The sequence below is a fragment of the Schistocerca nitens genome, chromosome 3, assembly GCF_023898315.1.
Source record: "Schistocerca nitens isolate TAMUIC-IGC-003100 chromosome 3, iqSchNite1.1, whole genome shotgun sequence".
Taxonomy (NCBI): domain Eukaryota; kingdom Metazoa; phylum Arthropoda; class Insecta; order Orthoptera; family Acrididae; genus Schistocerca; species Schistocerca nitens.
The window spans coordinates 679,866,706-679,884,190 of record NC_064616.1 but is presented as its reverse complement, the minus strand read 5'-3'; the positions used below and the strand labels follow the sequence as shown (position 1 = coordinate 679,884,190).

The following is a 17,485-nucleotide window of genomic DNA, read 5'->3' as shown; positions in this document are numbered from 1 at the left end:
TGCCCCTTTTTCTTCGCGAATTTATGGCAGAGCGCACATTTAGAGTGCGGGTGAACACTACTCTCTCCCGTACTTTCTCCTAAGAAAACGGGGTACCCCAGGGCTCCGTGCTAAGTGTTGTACTGTTTGCCATTGCCATAAATCCAATTATGGATTGTCTCCTTCCTGATGTCTCGGGCACCCTCTTTGTGGACGATTTTGCGATCTACTAAAGCTCTCCACGGACCAGCCTTCTTGAACGACGTCTTCAAGGATGTTTCGATCGCCTCTACTCTTGGAGCATCGAAACCGGCTTCCGTTTTTCTCCCAGTAAGACCGTTTGTGTTAATTTTTGGTGACATAAGGAGTTTCTTCCAACCTCCTTACATCTAGGACTTGTCAACCTTCCGTTTTCGGACGTCGCTAAATTCTTGGGTCTTATGTTTGACAGAAAACTGTGCTGGTCCTCCCACGTTTCCTATCTTTCGGCTCGCTGTCTGCGATCCCTCAACACCCTCCGTGTCCTGAATGGTACCTCCTGGGGAGCGGACAGAGTGGTCCTTCTCCGCCTCTATCGCGCCTTAGTGCGCTCGAAATTGGACTATGGAAGCATAGTTTACTCCTCTGCTCGGCCGTCTATTCTTCGTCGTCTCGACTCTATCCACCACCGTGGATTACGTTTAGTGCCTGGAGCTTTTTACACCAGCCCTGTGGAAAGCCTTTATGCTGAGACTGCTGAACCTCCGCTGTCCAATCGGCGAGCAGTCCTTCTGAGTCGTTATGCTAGCCATCTGTCTTCCATGCCTGCTAATGCAGCCCATGACATTTTTTTCGACGCCTCCTTTGATGTAGGGTACGCAGGCCGCCCCTCCTCCCTACTACCACCGGGAGTCAGCTTCCGTCAACTGCTCCATTCTCTCTCCTTTCGCTTTCCTAAAACCTTCTTGACAACTTGGGGTACAGCACCGCCTTGGCTCCGTCCCCAGATCTGCCTGCTCCGTGACCTTTGTCAATTTCCAAAGGATGGTACCCCTTCACTTGTTTATCGTCGGGCATTTGCTGCTCTATGTGCACAAATGAAGGAAGCCGCATTTATTTACACTGATGGCTCGAAAACATCGTTAGGTGTAGGGAGTGCCTATATTGTTGGCGACACCCCAAATCAATTTCGGCTTCCCGACCAGTGTTCGGTTTATACTGCGGAGCTTTACGCTGTTCTCCAGGCTGTCCACTACATCCGCCGCCATCAGCGGATACAGTATGTTATCTGCCCAGATTCTCTTAGCTCTCTCCTCAGTCTCCAAGCTCTTTACCCTGTCCACCCTCTGGTCCACCGGATTCAGGACTGTCTGCGCTTGCTCCACCTGGGGGGCGTCTCGGTGGTGTTCCTCTGGCTCCCGGGACACGTTGGTATCTATGGAAATGAGGTGGCTGATATAGCGGCCAAGGCTGCAGTCTCTCTTCTTCGGCCAGCTATTCAATCGATTCCCTTCACCGATCTACGGAGCGTTTTATGTCGTCGAGTTGTTCTTTTATGGCACGCACATTGGTCGACACTTCCCCATAATAAATTGCGGGACTTGAAAGCTCTTCCTTGTGCTTGGACCTCTTCCTCCCGAACGCGTCGTCGGGAGGAGGTAATTTTAACTAGACTCCGGATAGGGCACTGTCTTTTTAGGCATCGACATCTTTTAAGCGGCGATCCTCCCCCACTCCGTCCCCACTGCTCTCAGCTGTGGACGGTAAGACACCTTTTAATTGAGTGCCCCTATTTTACTCTGTTACGCGCCCGTCTACAGCTGTCGCCTGATATATCGTCCATTTTAGCAGATGACACGCGCTCGGCCGATCGCGTTCTTGAGTTTATTAGTGCCAGTGAAATGACGTCAGTCATTTGAAGCTTTTTTTGGGGACAACCAACCCCTTTCTGTAGTGGATTTTTAAGCCTTCCTTCTGCTTTTAGTTTCTCCAATTTTTTGAGTTTCGTTCCCATTTCTGCTGGTTTCCATTTTCAGTTTTTACTGTTTCCTAAGTCACGGACCGGGCGCTAATGACCATAGCAGTTTTGTGCCCTAAAACCAAAAAAACAAAAAAAAAAACAAAAAAAAACCACCGCGATCAGCGGTCGGCACACGAGCAGGTAGGACGGTAAAACACCAGTTCTTTGCATCTCCGGTGCTTCTGGAGTGGAGGTAGGGATGCTGGTGTGGTATATTTGGCAGTCAACACATAGTGTCAACAGTGAAATCTCATTCAGTCTGTGGTAGCCTTACTACTTTACACTGAGGGGAAAAAAGTTATGGGATACCTATTAATATTGTCAGTCCTCCTTTTGCTCAGAGTGGTGCAGCCGTCCATAATTGTGTAAGTGTTGCAAATGCAGGATTTGGTGTACAAACATGACACCTCGATTATGTCCCATAAATGTTCTATGGGATTCATATCGGGTGATCTGGAATTGTACAGAATGTTCTTCAAACCAATCACGAACACTTGCGGTCTGATGACGTGGTGCATTGTCATCCATAAAAATTCCATTGGTGTTTGGGAACATGAAGTACGTGCCAGAATGAGATTTTCACTCTGCAGCGGAGTGTGCGCTGATATGAAACTTCCTGGCAGATTAAAACTGTGTGCCCGACCGAGACTCGAACTCGGGACCTTTGCCTTTCGCGGGCAAGTTCTCTACCATCTGAGCTGTGAGGACCGCGCGTGAGTCGTGCTTCGGTATCTCAGATGGTAGAGCACTTGCCCGCGAAAGGCAAAGGTCCCGAGTTCGAGTCTCGGTCGGGCACACAGTTTTAATCTGCCAGGAGGTTTCATGAAGTACGTGAATGGCTGCAGATGGTGTCCATATAGCCGAACGTAGCCATTTCCAGTCAATAAACGGTTCATTTGGACTAGATGGCCCAGTCCATTCGATGTAAACACAGCTCACACCGTTATGGACCCACCACCAGCTTGCACAATACCTTGTTAACAACCTACGCCCATGGCTTCGTTGAGTCTGCGCCACACTCGAACCCTACCATTAGCTCTTACCAACTTAAATCGGGACTCTCATGACCAGTCCACGGTTTTCCAGTCTAGCATCCTACCGAAATGCTCAGGAGCCCAGAAGTGAAATTGTAGGCGATGTGCTGTTAGCAAAGGCACTCGTGTAGCTTGTCTGCTACCACAGTCTATTACCGCCAATTTTCGACACACTGTCCTAGCGGATACGTTCGTCGTACGTCCCACATTGATTTCTGGGCTGTGCCACAAAGTGTAGCTTGTGTATTAGCACTGAAAACTCTACGCAAACGCCGTTGCTCTCGGTCGTTAAGTGAAGGCCGTCGGCTTCTTCTTTGTTCGTGGTGTGATGTAATGCCAAAAATGTGGTATTCTCGGCACACTCTTGGCACTGAGGATTTCGGAATATTAAATTCCTTAATGATTTTCGAAATGGAAAGTCTCATGCGTCTACCTCCAACTACCATTTCGCATTCAAGGTCTGCTAATTCCCGTCCGCCGGCCACAGTCACGTCAGAAACCTTTTCACATGAACCATCTGAGTACAAATGACAACTCTGCCAATGCAGTGCCCTTTTACACCTTGTGTCCGCGATATTATCGTCATCTACATAGGTGTATATCGATATCCCATGAGTTTTGTCACTTCAGTGCAGTTCTTTGTCTTGCTTTTGCTAAGGACGGAACTCTGTTTTTGCCACGTGTAGTAAAATGCACTATGTGATCAGAAGTATCCGGACACCCCCAAAATATACGTTTTTCTTATTAGGTGCATTGTGCTGCCACCTACTGCTAGGTACTCCATATCACTGACCTCAGTAGTCATTAGACATCGTGAGAGAGCAGAATGGGCAGCTCCGCGGAACTCAACTTCGAACGTGGTCAGGTGACTGGATGTCACTTGTGTAATACGTCTTTACGCGACATTTCCACACTCCAAATCATAGCTAGGTCCACTGCTTCTAATGTGATAGTGAAGTGGAAACGTGAAGGGACACGTACAGAACAAAAGCATACAGGGTGACTTCGTCTGTTGACTGACAGAGACCGCCGACAGTTGAAGAGGGTCGTAATGTGTAATCGGCAGACATCTATTCAGAGAATCACACAGGAATTCCAACTGCATCAGGATCTACTACAAGTACTATGACAGTTAGGTGGGAGGTGAGAAAACTTGGATTTCATGGTCGAGCGGCTGCTGAAAAGCCACACCTCACGCCGGTAAATGCCAAACGACGCCTCGCTTGGTGTAAAGAGCGTAAACATTGGACGCTTTAACAGTGGAAAAACGTTGTGTGGAGTGACGAATCACGGTACACAATGTGGCAATCCGATGGCAGGATGTTGGTACGGCGAATGCTTGATGAACGTAATCTGCCAGCGTGCGTAGTGCCATCAGTAAAATTCCGAGGCGGTGGTGTTAAGGTGTGGCATGTTTTTCATGGAGGGAACTTGCACCCCTTGTTATTTTGAGTGGCACTATCCCAGCACAGGTCTACATTGATGTTCTAAGCACCTTCCTGGTTCCCACTGTCGAAGAGCAATTCGGGGATGGCGATTGCATCTTTCAACACGATCGAGCACCTGTTCATAATGCACGGCCTGTGGCGGAGTGGCTACACGTCAATACGTCCCTGTAATATACTGGCTTGCACAGAGTCCTGAGCTGAATCCTATAGAACACCTCTTGGATGTTTTGGAACGCCGACTTCGTGCCAGGCCTTACCGACCGTCATCGATACCTCTCCTCAGTGCAGCACTCGGTGAAGAATGGGCTGCAATTCCCCAAGAAACCTTCCAGTACCTGACTCAAAGTATACCTGCGAGAGAGGAAGCTGTCATCAAGGCTAAGGGTGGGCCAACGCCATATTGAATTCTAGCATTACTGATGGAGGGCGCCACGAACTTGTAAGACATTTTCAACCAGGTGTCCGGATACTTTTGATCACATAGTGTATAACAGAATGTAAAATAAATCTGTGATGTGCAAACTACTCTTTAATCATTCAGTGTAGACTCATAGCTTACCAAACAAACAAAACCCTATAGCAGTACACACTGTATGTCAAATAACTTATTTTACTCTTCGCCCTCGAACTTGCATTCAGAACTGCTCGGTTCTGTCTTGAGTTTTTTTTCTGGCAGTGGTAATTGTACATGAACAGTCATACACAGCAATATGGGTAGGTTTACCGATTAAGAGTTGGCCATTGGTTCACTGAATGCAATGTAAGAGCAGTACAATTATACTATACTAGCAACGGGACCACGCGGCAATCTGGCTTTTGCATTTTTTTTTTTACATTAATGGTACTGGAAGGTCAGAACTGAGATACCAGTCAGCGAAAGCAGTACCATGCAACTCTGAAAAATTCTTGAGAAAATCAACTATGAAGTTTTCTGGGCTCTTTAATTCACTAAAGAAAGTCGATTTTTCGACAAGCAATCTGGTTGTGTCGTAAAATGCTCGCCTGCCGTCTGGAGGCCTAGATTCGATTCCTGGTTGATGGAAATTTTTTAGCAAAGTTGCATGCTCTATGAGCATTTCCGCGAAGTGTAAAATACATTAAGTGGCAAAAACATCGGTTGCACTCGAGATTGATAACTGTTGGATCGCTGATTCGACTCTTGCATTGGTCATTAATTTTTCGTATTTTTTTTGTTCACTTTGATTACTGACGTCATTTAAATGTAAAATTCATCAAATATATGCTAATTAACGCATATGTAATTGTTATGTTAATGAAAAATGCACGTCTTTTGTTTCTAATTACATATCGCACACAAGATTCCAGTTTTCGTTGCAAATATAAATTCTTAGTTATTTATCTATTATTAGTAAAAACTAGTTAAATTAAAGAAACATTTTTCACCTCTATGTGTCTTACACTTCACGGAAATCTTCTTTGAACTTGCTCCTATGTTGAATCGAACCAAGACTGTCCACAAGGTATGCAAGCATTATACCACAGGGCCACACAGACTGTTGAATTAATTCCCGTCCTTGCCGGCCGCGGTGGTCGAGCGGTTCTAGGCACTTCAGTCCGGAACCGCGGGATTACTACGGTCGCAGGTTCGAATCCTGGCCCGGGCATGGATGTGTGTGATGTCCTTAGGTTGGTTAGGTTTAAGTAGTTCTAAGTTCTAGGGGACTGATGACCTCAGATGTTGAGTCCCATAGTGCTCAGAGCCATTTGAACCAATTCCTGTCTTTAATATTAATTATACTCGGAACATTTCGAAGTCGATGTTTCTCGATAATTTTTGAGAGTTACATGAAAAACTTTGGATGATTGATATTTGAGTTCTAAACATCACGTACCACGAATTTAAGAAAAAATACAAATATCCGATTGTCATGTGGTCCTTGTAAGCTGTTATTTCTGTGTTTTGTGTTGTATGTTTTTATGATTGTCTATTACACGATTTTTGTCTGTTGGGACGGTATTTTCACAGAAAAGGTGACTAACGGTATAAATCGTACTTACATTATTATTCTGTAGCGAGCCACTGAAGACCATGCGTTCCTTATGTCAAAATACGCTGAACACTACTAGTACAACTAGCACTGCTATGTCGATGCAGTTTGTGTGCACTTGTTTAATGGCGGTGAACATGAACTATGCACTCATAAAAGTAGAACGACGTTGGTTAACTAGGTCTCGTGAGCGTCGAGGTTATTGGAAACAGAACACAAGGACAGCCTCATAAAAGATCTGAGTGAAACGGACCGCGAGCTTATCGGAACTATACTGCACTTTAATTACGTCGCACGTAAAGCCGATCAGATGCACAGCCGTTCAGAATGTGAGTCTAATATCCTAAGCATTAGACTATCTCCACACGTATTCATCCCCAGTTCGCCGGGGACAAAAGCAGGTACTTCCTTAGTCGCAAATAAAATTATTGACCTTGAGAAACGGGGGATGACCGTAGAGAAATCAGGTACCGAATAGTTGTAAACTCGTTTTGCCCAGAATAACTGTGATTAAGTGTGAAATCTGAAGTTCATATAACATACAATTTTCAAAGAAAACTGCTCCTTGTGACATTCTAAAGAATTTGAGATCACAAAAACAGACACTGCTGGGGAGTACAGAAGCTAAAGTGCTGCTCTGAGAAGTAAAGAAGACGATATAGCAAAGAATCAGTAAAACACATTGTATCCTTTCCTTCTAACATAAGCAGTAACTGGCCAAATTTAGTGCTTTCATTAACTAGATTGTAACTATAAATACTAAAGGACTCTAGACACAACACGACTGACAATTTAAAGATAAGAGTGCAATATTATGGGTATGTTTAAGTTCTCTGTAATGACTAGTTTGAAAGAAGTCGTGAGTCGTTTCAACAGAAGCTGCTTTGTGTCACAAACACGTCAGTCATGGTTAAAGCAAGTGCTACGGTCATGCCTGGCGCAAACAATCTAATGCATTATGGTTAGTTGATCTTGATTTAGTTTAATACATCATTAATACAGACTTACACTGGACTCTGGACAATGAAAATTTATTGTTAATACCTCTCTGTTCCTCAGTGCGAACACCAGAACTTTCTGGATTTCTGCTGCTGCCTTACAGAAAACTTCACCATCTATGTGATGTGGCTCTTTTGTGATATTATGGAGGTAACCAATCATTTGAAGTGCAGAAGTGATCTCCTGAAACAAGAAGATTATACTAGTCAGTGACACTTGTAATATTACATAGATAGTGACTTGAGCAGTAACAGTAAAATAGGGCAATGACGCAGCCGTTCACTGCAGCCCATTATCTTTGACTGAAAACCAAGTATCCCCCAAAAATGTCCTAAACACACAAAAATTGAAACTAGTTAAACTCTAGCATTTTAATATGAGTATGGAGAGGAAGTGCCAGCGGATCTTGGTCTTGGACAACAGTATTAAAAAACTATCTTCACGTGCTTACGTAATGTATGTAGTCGATAGCGACTTAGTAAATACATTACCTTTACGCTGAACTGGAGTTCCACTTGCCAGTAAGTAACCAAGTCCTTCTAAGTGAACACTATCCTATCTGTATGGAACCATGCAGATACAGTGGCCATTCCCAAGGAAGAAAAGGATTCTCTCCTGCCAACAAACTGCAGACCCGTCAGTTTCGTACCAGCACTTTCAAGAGTCTTTGAGCGACTGTAGTATGTTCATCTACTACACCACGCTGAAGCTGAACATCTGTTTACAGTTCGGATTCAGAAGAGATCACTCAACAGCTCAGTAACTACTGAGACTGGTGGAGGAAGCTCTAGACATCTTGCTGAGAGTAACTAACTGCAGTATACCTGGACCTCTCCAAGGCGTTCGACTCGCTCTGGTACGGAGGGCTCTTGTTTAAGCTACTGGAACAGGGGTCACCGTGTAACACATTTTACCTCTCAAATCCTACTGGTTGACAGGACCTTCCACATGAAGACCGGAGAGGGAATTAGAGCACGAAGACACATCCTGGCTGCATTACCTCAAGGATTTGTTCTGAGGCCAGTATTTCACACCCTTTCCACATCAGATGTTCCTATAAATGACGATATCCATCTAGCACTCTATGCTGATTACTTGACCTTATTCATTAGGAACACGAATGCCCATGCTGTCCAGTGCTGATTTCGAGCCATGGTTTCTGCCTGGAGGAAAATTCCAGCTGAGCTGACGCCACTATGGATTAATGGTGGGGATATCATGTCAGTGACAGCAAGGTATCCCGACATCACTGTTGCAAAAGAACATCCAAGAAATTAAAATCAGTCAACTGGTCGAACGTGTGCTCTCTACCCATTACTGAACCAAGAATCCATGTTGCCATCACAGTCAGTGTGTCCTCTACATGACTTTAACGTGTCCACTGCTGGAACATGCTTGTGCAATATGGAGAAATTCTGAAGACTTTCATATAATCAACCTACATTAAATAAAAATCAGGACTCTGAGGCTTGCTTTTCGTGTACCAGGAGATTTACCTCCAGGATATCTTGCTGAGGTCACTGGAATTCCACCTCTCAGCAAATGATAACAGACTAGACTCAAATGCTGTAGGAAAGTGAGGCAGTCAGATAATACGCAAACTAGGGTGTTGAGTTGTAAGATGCATTGTGCAATCTCAGAAGCAGGTGGACTGACCTACTACGTAATGAGATCGAATAAATTAGGAAGATCAAAAGCGAAGACAACATATACTACATGTAATATTTATAGCAAATTGGTACGGAGTAAATCGTGATGTTGCGGAATATGTTACAAGCGCTACTGTGTGGGTAGAATATTGCGATGTGGTGGAGTCTTGGTGGTGTGTTAAGGCATCATAATTCATTTGGACACGGTATCTTCACTTTTAATTGGGTGAGCGAAGCATGACCACAAACGTTGTATGGATTTCCCTGGCCAGTGATTGGTCAAAGTGCTCAAGGCAGAAGTTCCATTGAGATTGCTGCCGGATTCGAGAGGTAGCCGTAGGCTATTGTGGTCGCGTATATGAGAGTTGGGTGGCGTCTGATCCTGAACGCGGTTAGAAAGTTTGTGGTCTGGGCAGAAATCTGTTCACTGCTCGAAACGTTTATTATTGACAGTCATCGCCAGTAAAACATTATTAAGCATTAAGTGCATTATTAATAGTTAGGAGGCAGCAGTGGAAGTGAGCGGTCATGAGTGTGAGGTCATGGAATACGAAGTTTGCAAAGTGTGTTAATTACTAGTAGATTAATTCATGGAAGGATTAATTGCATTATGAGGTTATAAAATGTGACTGATTAATATTATAATTTGCAAGTGTTAACTACTGATTTACTCAGTTGGAGTATTGTGTAATATTTAATGAATGATGTTAAAAATGCTCTGGCAAAATGTGCAGCACTAAATAAATAATAGGCATCCATTCAAACAAATTTACAGGATCTTTACCGAAAAGTACACCCATATTTTCCTACAATCATGAAAGCTGTAGCACTACTTCATAAATGGAGCCACAACCAAGCCTTATCTTCTGCAGCGAGAGTCACATTCAACTTTAGAAGACATCAGGTGAATTATAGAACTCCACGATGTGTGCTTGTTACTGCACACCCAAATACAGCACTCACGGTTACAATCAGGCTGTTACTCGCCGCCACTGGGACATGGCTTGTAGAGCTGAGATTGTGAACATGGCATCCCTTGTGGGGATGATTCTGAGTTACTGTGACTATGACGGATTGTATTGAAAGTGAACAGTGAATTAACACTATCAGTGACTGTACGACTGCAATCCATTGAACAGTGACTTTTATAGGTTGTAAAATGGTTTTTATTAATAATAACATTTACAGCACTGGATTAGAATGATACCTGAACAGTTTTTTTAACAGAATTACTGGCTTTGGCTATACAATAGCCACCTTCACAATGTACAATAAAGATAAAAGAAAATACCTTACTAACTACTACATTAAAAGATTAAAAACAAAGGACATACTTCTCATTCTGCTACACTGCAACGAGTCATAACCATGTAAGAAGACGTCAGTCAAAACTTCCATGCATGCTTCAGTCAGTTATGTATAGGATGCAAAGCTAACCTAGAGGCTGTTGATGCATAATTATTTATTATTCTAGTCACAATATAAAATGGGAAATGCAAAGCAGAAAAATGCAAATATTGTCAAAGTTAATTCTGTCTTCTTCCTTTACAAGACTAATTCTAGAGCCATCATAGTGTATTAAATTTTAGAATGGGTTTTTAGCCAGTTTTTATTTGTTGAACATTTTATTAAATTTTTGATTAGCTTTAAACAGCCAGAAGACAAATAGCTGTCGCATATGGTTAAATGTTGAAACATAAAAAAAGTATACAACTAAGAATATTTCAAAAATCCATTCTCTTGAGTGAACCTCATTTTAATTACTTTGTGTAATTATGTGTATATTAGGCATGGATTAATGACCTCTACGATAGCTTTGCTTCATATATGTAACCAGTTGACGTATGCATGGCGATTTTGACTCATGTTATTTTTACATGGGTATGACTTGTTGCAGTGCAGCAGAATGAGAACTCTCGTAATGCAGTAGCTGGTAATGTGTGTTTCACTTCTGTTACAGATTCTGAACATGGCTACTGAATAGCCATAACTGGTAATTACGTTTAAACCACTATATGATCAAGACAATGAAATAAAAAAGTTGTGTAGATCCTATGATCACTCCCCAAACCGTTATTTTATTTCAAATTCTATTCAGTAGAACATTAATTAAGTGTAAACTGCAGAAGAAAAATAATGAAAGCGACTTTACATTTCTTTTGCTGCTATTGAAAATCGTGTAAGTTTTCAGTGAGAGTTGGTTATTTTACAAATGTTCTCAATGAGTGGGGACCACCTCGTATTGTGAAGTGTACGATAAAAAAAACTAACATCAAGAAAAGAAGCCTCGGGGCTTTGTTTACAACACATCGGATCGAGAAGGATGACATCGCAGGAGGCAGCAGGCACCAGGCAGCTGGGGCGCTGTTACTTCACAAAATGTAGACAACCTTCACATCAAACATCACTACGGGAAACAGCCACGACAGATGAAGTTACCACACCCGGTGAACAGTCAGCCGCAGTCTGACAACAGGCGCCCAGACATCGTAAATTTTAGGCAGGCTATTTTTATCCAGGACCCACAGCTAGCACAGTGCAGTCTGCATCTTAATAGTGAGTACATTATTTTAGTAATAGTTACCAGTAAGCTTTGGCAGAAAATGGTTAATGAAAGTAATCTGACAAATCTTACTGAGCATGAAAAGGAGATAGTTAGGTTGCTCAGGGAATAGCTTGCAAAATATGTAAAAGAAGCAGACAGTCAAGCAGAAACTATTGAAAATGGTACTAAAGAATTTAATCAATTCATTAAAGGAATGAATCACTCTAATAAAGAACAACTGGAGATTTATTTTCGACACTTACATAAAAAACTTGAAATGTCCGTTAATGAGAGACTTGACGACAAAATAACAGAGGTTAGAACTTCTCAAGACAACGAACTGATAACTGTCAGTTTTGTCATTAAAAAGCAGTGTCTAAATTTAAAAAAGGTTATAAAGCTCTATTTGAGACAAATTTTAGCAGAAATTTGTTCAAAATTGAATATAATGAGAATGCAAGTCAACTTCATTTCGAATTGAGGGAGTTACACAGTAAAATTAAAAGTAGGTTCGTTGAAACTGGAGAATTACTGGCCACCTATGTTAAAATGGCAATTGCAGCGTGTTGAAAAGCAAAGAGTTATGCAAACACGAAATAATGGACTGTTACCAAGAAATGACACGACGCCAATGCAAACTCATGCACGTCACATTAGATATGCCGCGAAAGTAAGCTTTTAGCTCAAGTATTATGAACGTAATGACCTCAGGGGGTATGCCACTATGCGAACAATGACATGTGGCCTTGTACTTTTTAAATACTGGATGGTTATAATTAAACTGATGGTGTTCCGCATGCTGCAGTGCAGGCTGTATACATCGCAGAATGCTGAAACATTATACACTCCTGGAAATGGAAAAAAGAACACATTGACACCGGTGTGTCAGACCCACCATACTTGCTCCGGACACTGCGAGAGGGCTGTACAAGCAATGATCACACGCACGGCACAGCGGACACACCAGGAACCGCGGTGTTGGCCGTCGAATGGCGCTAGCTGCGCAGCATTTGTGCACCGCCGTCGTCAGTGTCAGCCAGTTTGCCGTGGCATACGGAGCTCCATCGCAGTCTTTAACACTGGTAGCATGCCGCGACAGCGTGGACGTGAACCGTATGTGCAGTTGACGGACTTTGAGCGAGGGCGTATAGTGGGCATGCGGGAGGCCGGGTGGACGTACCGCCGAATTGCTCAACACGTGGGGCGTGAGGTCTCCACAGTACATCGATGTTGTCGCCAGTGGTCGGCGGAAGGTGCACGTGCCCGTCGACCTGGGACCGGACCGCAGCGACGCACGGATGCACGCCAAGACCGTAGGATCCTACGCAGTGCCGTAGGGGACCGCACCGCCACTTCCCAGCAAATTAGGGACACTGTTGCTCCTGGGGTATCGACGAGGACCATTCGCAACCGTCTCCATGAAGCTGGGCTACGGTCCCGCACACCGTTAGGCCGTCTTCCGCTCACGCACCAACATCGTACAGCCCGCCTCCAGTGGTGTCGCGACAGGCGTGAATGGAGGGACGAATGGAGACGTGTCGTCTTCAGCGATGAGAGTCGCTTCTGCCTTGGTGCCAACGATGGTCGTATGCGTGTTTGGCGCCGTGCAGGTGAGCGCCACAATCAGGACTGCATACGACCGAGGCACACAGGGCCAACACCCGGCATCATGGTGTGGGGAGCGATCTCCTACACTGGCCGTACACCACTGGTGATCGTCGAGGGGACACTGAATAGTGCACGGTACATCCAAACCGTCATCGAACCCATCGTTCTACCATTCCTAGACCGGCAAGGGAACTTGCTGTTCCAACAGGACAATGCACGTCCGCATGTATCCCGTGCCACCCAACGTGCTCTAGAAGGTGTAAGTCAACTACCCTGGCCAGCAAGATATCCGGATCTGTCCCCCATTGAGCATGTTTGGGACTGGATGAAGCGTCGTCTCACGCGGTCTGCACGTCCAGCACGAACGCTGGTCCAACTGAGGCGCCAGGTGGAAATGGCATGGCAAGCCGTTCCACAGGACTACATCCAGCATCTATACGATCGTCTCCATGGGAGAATAGCAGCCTGCATTGCTGCGAAAGGTGGATATACACTGTACTAGTGCCGACATTGTGCATGCTCTGTTGCCTGTGTCTATGTGCCTGTGGTTCTGTCAGTGTGATCATGTGATGTATCTGACCCCAGGAATGTGTCAATAAAGTTTCCCCTTCCTGGGACAATGAATTCACGGTGTTCTTATTTCAATTTCCAGGAGTGTAGATATGTTCATTAATCGGACACTTGCGAAGTTTGCTGAAAAAATAAGTCCATTATCTTCCACCAGGGGAAAATATGGCGCTGTAAGCAGTCAGTACGTGTTTTGGATGCAGGAAAGGGGAAGAAAGATGAAACACATGATAATGGTGGCATGTTTATTAGGGTATGGACGCAAGTTACAATATGTATCATGTTTGGTCTCCCGAATCAGCAACTTTTTACATCTGTACCACAGCAAGGCCGACAGTTGCTAGCAGCATATCCGGTATAATCAGAGTGATATGACATCTTATGCTATCCTTCAGATCAGGAAGAATTACGATACATCCCTGATAGATATGATCTGTCAGATATCCGCACAACCAGAAGTTTCATGGACTGAGGTCGAGAATCTGGAAGGTCACACATCATGAAATTGCCTAGGGATGATGCGGTCGTTACCGAAGGTTTCTCGAAGCAAATCTTTCACTCGGAATGCGGCATGTGGTATCTAGCATCTTGCATGAAAATAGTGGTACGAACACAGTTGTGTCCTTGCAAAGCTGGAATCATGTGTTACACAAGGAGGTTCACATGACGTGCAGATGTCGTTGTATACAGGCTCGTGAGGTATCACCTCCTTGAAGAAAAACGGATCGACAGTGGAAGTGCTTGTGACACCACATAGTCGCATAAATTGATTGCAGTGGATGTTCCTGCACAACATGTGGCAGAGTAGAACCCCACATGCGACAGTTCTGTGGATTCACGGCACTGTGCACTGTAAGATGTGCCCCTTCCTTCCAAAGAATATTCTCCAGCCGCACATCATCCATTTCCATGCGTGCCAAAAAGCGAAGGCAAAGTCACAGCACTGTAGGCTACCTCGGGGCTTTATTTGGCGCACATTCTGAAAACTGCATAGATACCAGTGTAAAATGCGCCGCAAAATGTTTAGAACTGTTGGCCAGGGAGATACAGCTGAAGCACTGACGGCAGAATTTGAGGCATGTGCTGCACGGTCGGCTACAGCAAATCCATCAGCAACTGCCATGTGAATGGGCCGTCTCCCCCTCCCTGCCTCACCAAAAAATGTATCTGTTTCTATAAATTTCTTGATCATATTCTTTAGCCCATTTATTGTCATGGGGTCTCTTCGCAGTAGTTTCTGTCGGCGATATTCACACGATGTAGTGATGCTGTTGCTGCCGACCTGAGAAAACAACTTTACCAGCAGTGCATGGAGTTTTTTCTCAAAGCCACTGCGTTTCATACGGAAAACTTCAACCTTCTTCACTCTTTCCACCAACAGTCTCGTCACAAAAGAAATCGACACACGTTACCAAGTGACGAACAGCATGCTGATTTCAACAAAGGAAACATTTCACATCCTGACTGCTTACCGCGCCATCTTTTTATCTGGTGGTAGAAAGTGTAACTATTATTTTTTCAGCATACTCCGTGAGTGCGCTGATTAATGAACCTACAACGTTTCAGCATCCTGCAATGTATGCAGCCCACACTACAGCACGTGGACCATTGTGATTTTAATCAGAACCACCCAGTGAACTGATCATATTACTTCTATTTCATTTTATGTGTGACCATGAGTTCTCCAACAATCCTATCAATATTTTGAAGCATATAGTTTTTTCTCTAATTCTGAAAACCAGGACTGAGACAACACACAAATCATCAGATGATTCAAATGGCTCTGAGCACTACGGGACTTAACATCTGAGGTCATCAGTCCCCTAGACTTAGAACTACTTAAACCTAACTAACCTAAGGACATCACACACATCCAGGGCCCGAGGCAGGATTCGAACCTGCGACTGTAGCAGCAGCGCGGTTCCGGACCGAAGCGCATAGAACCGCTCGGTCACAACGGCCGGCTAATCATCAGATAATACAATATATAACATGTGCAGTGATACACGAAGGTAATTGCAACATCTGCATCTCTAATAACATATTTTGTGATATTTGCATTATCATGATATTAAATTGCATCTGGATCGATAGCCATACAGAGCAGTTTTCTCTAATGATCTTTTGCAGTGACCTTTATTTCTTTATTTATTTGGATAATAGTAAATTAATGTATTAATTATGTATTCCTGGTACTTAATTAAAAATTAATACGACAAAATGCTGATATTACAACTACTTCTACTACTGCAGCTTGTAAATATTTTTTATAGCTAAACGACTGTACAAGGAAGAGAGAAGAGAACCTGCAAGACAGTTACGTTATGTGGGTTGCTTGCAAATCAGGCGAAACCGAATTCAGCTCATTCGAATACCTTTGAGCACGATAGTGCAGTGTGGCTATACTTCTACTTTCGCTATTTGAGATAGCCCCCATGAAAAACGAGTAACAGTAGGTCAATGAAACTTTGTGGAAACATTTGTAAGCAGACGAGGAAAAGAAATAACGAATAAACCATTGGAAGAAACACACTTTAGTTTCTACATGAGAGGGTGACATTTGTTACTTGCGTACCTTGTTTACATTCCATGTTCATTTTCTGCCATGGAAACAGTAACTCCCTCATTCTGGCGCAACTGGCCGTCGGCCTCTCCCAGGAATAATCATCAAATCGCTAGTTAATTCTAACTTCCGAATTATTTTCTCCAACTCTGGAGCGGAAAGAGGAACTCTCCATATTCCTTTAATGAGTCGATGCTCGCGAAGAGCAGCAACACTATTGCTGTTTTCACTATTAAAAACAGTCTTGATCACGATTTATTTATCAAAATGGTTTAAATGGCCCTGAGCACTATGGGACTTAACAGCTATGGTCATCAGTCCCCTAGAACTTAGAACTACTTAAACCTAACTAACCTAAGGACAGCACACAACACCCAGCCATCACGAGGCAGAGAAAATCCCTGACCCCGCCGGGAATCGAACCCGGGAACCCGAGCGTGGGAAGCGAGAACGCTACCGCACGACCACGAGATGCGGGCGATTTATTTATCAAGGTGACGGGTTTCGACCACTGCTGTGGTCATCTTCAGACCATTGAGTAGGAACCTCTTTCTGTTGGAGAATCACTTAGTAGAATCTTTAGAAGTGATTCTCCAACAGAGAGAGTTTCCTACTCAATGGTCTGAAGATGACCACAGTAGTGGTCGAAACCGGTCACCTTGATAAGTAAATCGTTATCAAGACTGTTTTTAATAGTGTTTTTAATAGTAAATATTTGTAAGACATTGATCACTGCCTTTCCCGTAATGTATTCAAAAGTAACTATTGCTGTTGTTTTGTTACAACAGCTTTACCAGTTAAACCCTGTTCACTTTGTCCATACCCATGCTGACTGAGTGTAACTGTGATGCACACTGATGCTTGTGTTTTAATCCTAAGTCGCCATACCAGCTTCGGTGCGTAATAACAAGCCATGACACTAACACTACTATCAACTCAAATCTTTGAGCATATAGTCTGAACATCATTCCCGTAATTTGGGTACCCATACGGTAGTTTTTCTTCTACACTGGCTCAGGTAGCGAATGTTTAATTATAATCACCCTGTACACAGCAGAAACTGTCACATCCATTAAATACCCGCT

At 43.8% G+C, this 17,485-nt stretch overlaps 1 protein-coding gene across 1 annotated transcript in view; it reads right to left on the bottom strand.

Annotated features, from left to right (window-relative positions):
* Positions 1–17,485, bottom strand: part of LOC126249386 (uncharacterized) — a 238,892-nt gene that overhangs the window by 154,822 nt on the left and 66,585 nt on the right. Inside the window, exon 7 of the mRNA XM_049951039.1 lies at positions 7,514–7,651. Coding sequence (XP_049806996.1) covers positions 7,514–7,651 — 138 coding nt within the window. The remainder of the gene's footprint in view (positions 1–7,513; positions 7,652–17,485) is intronic.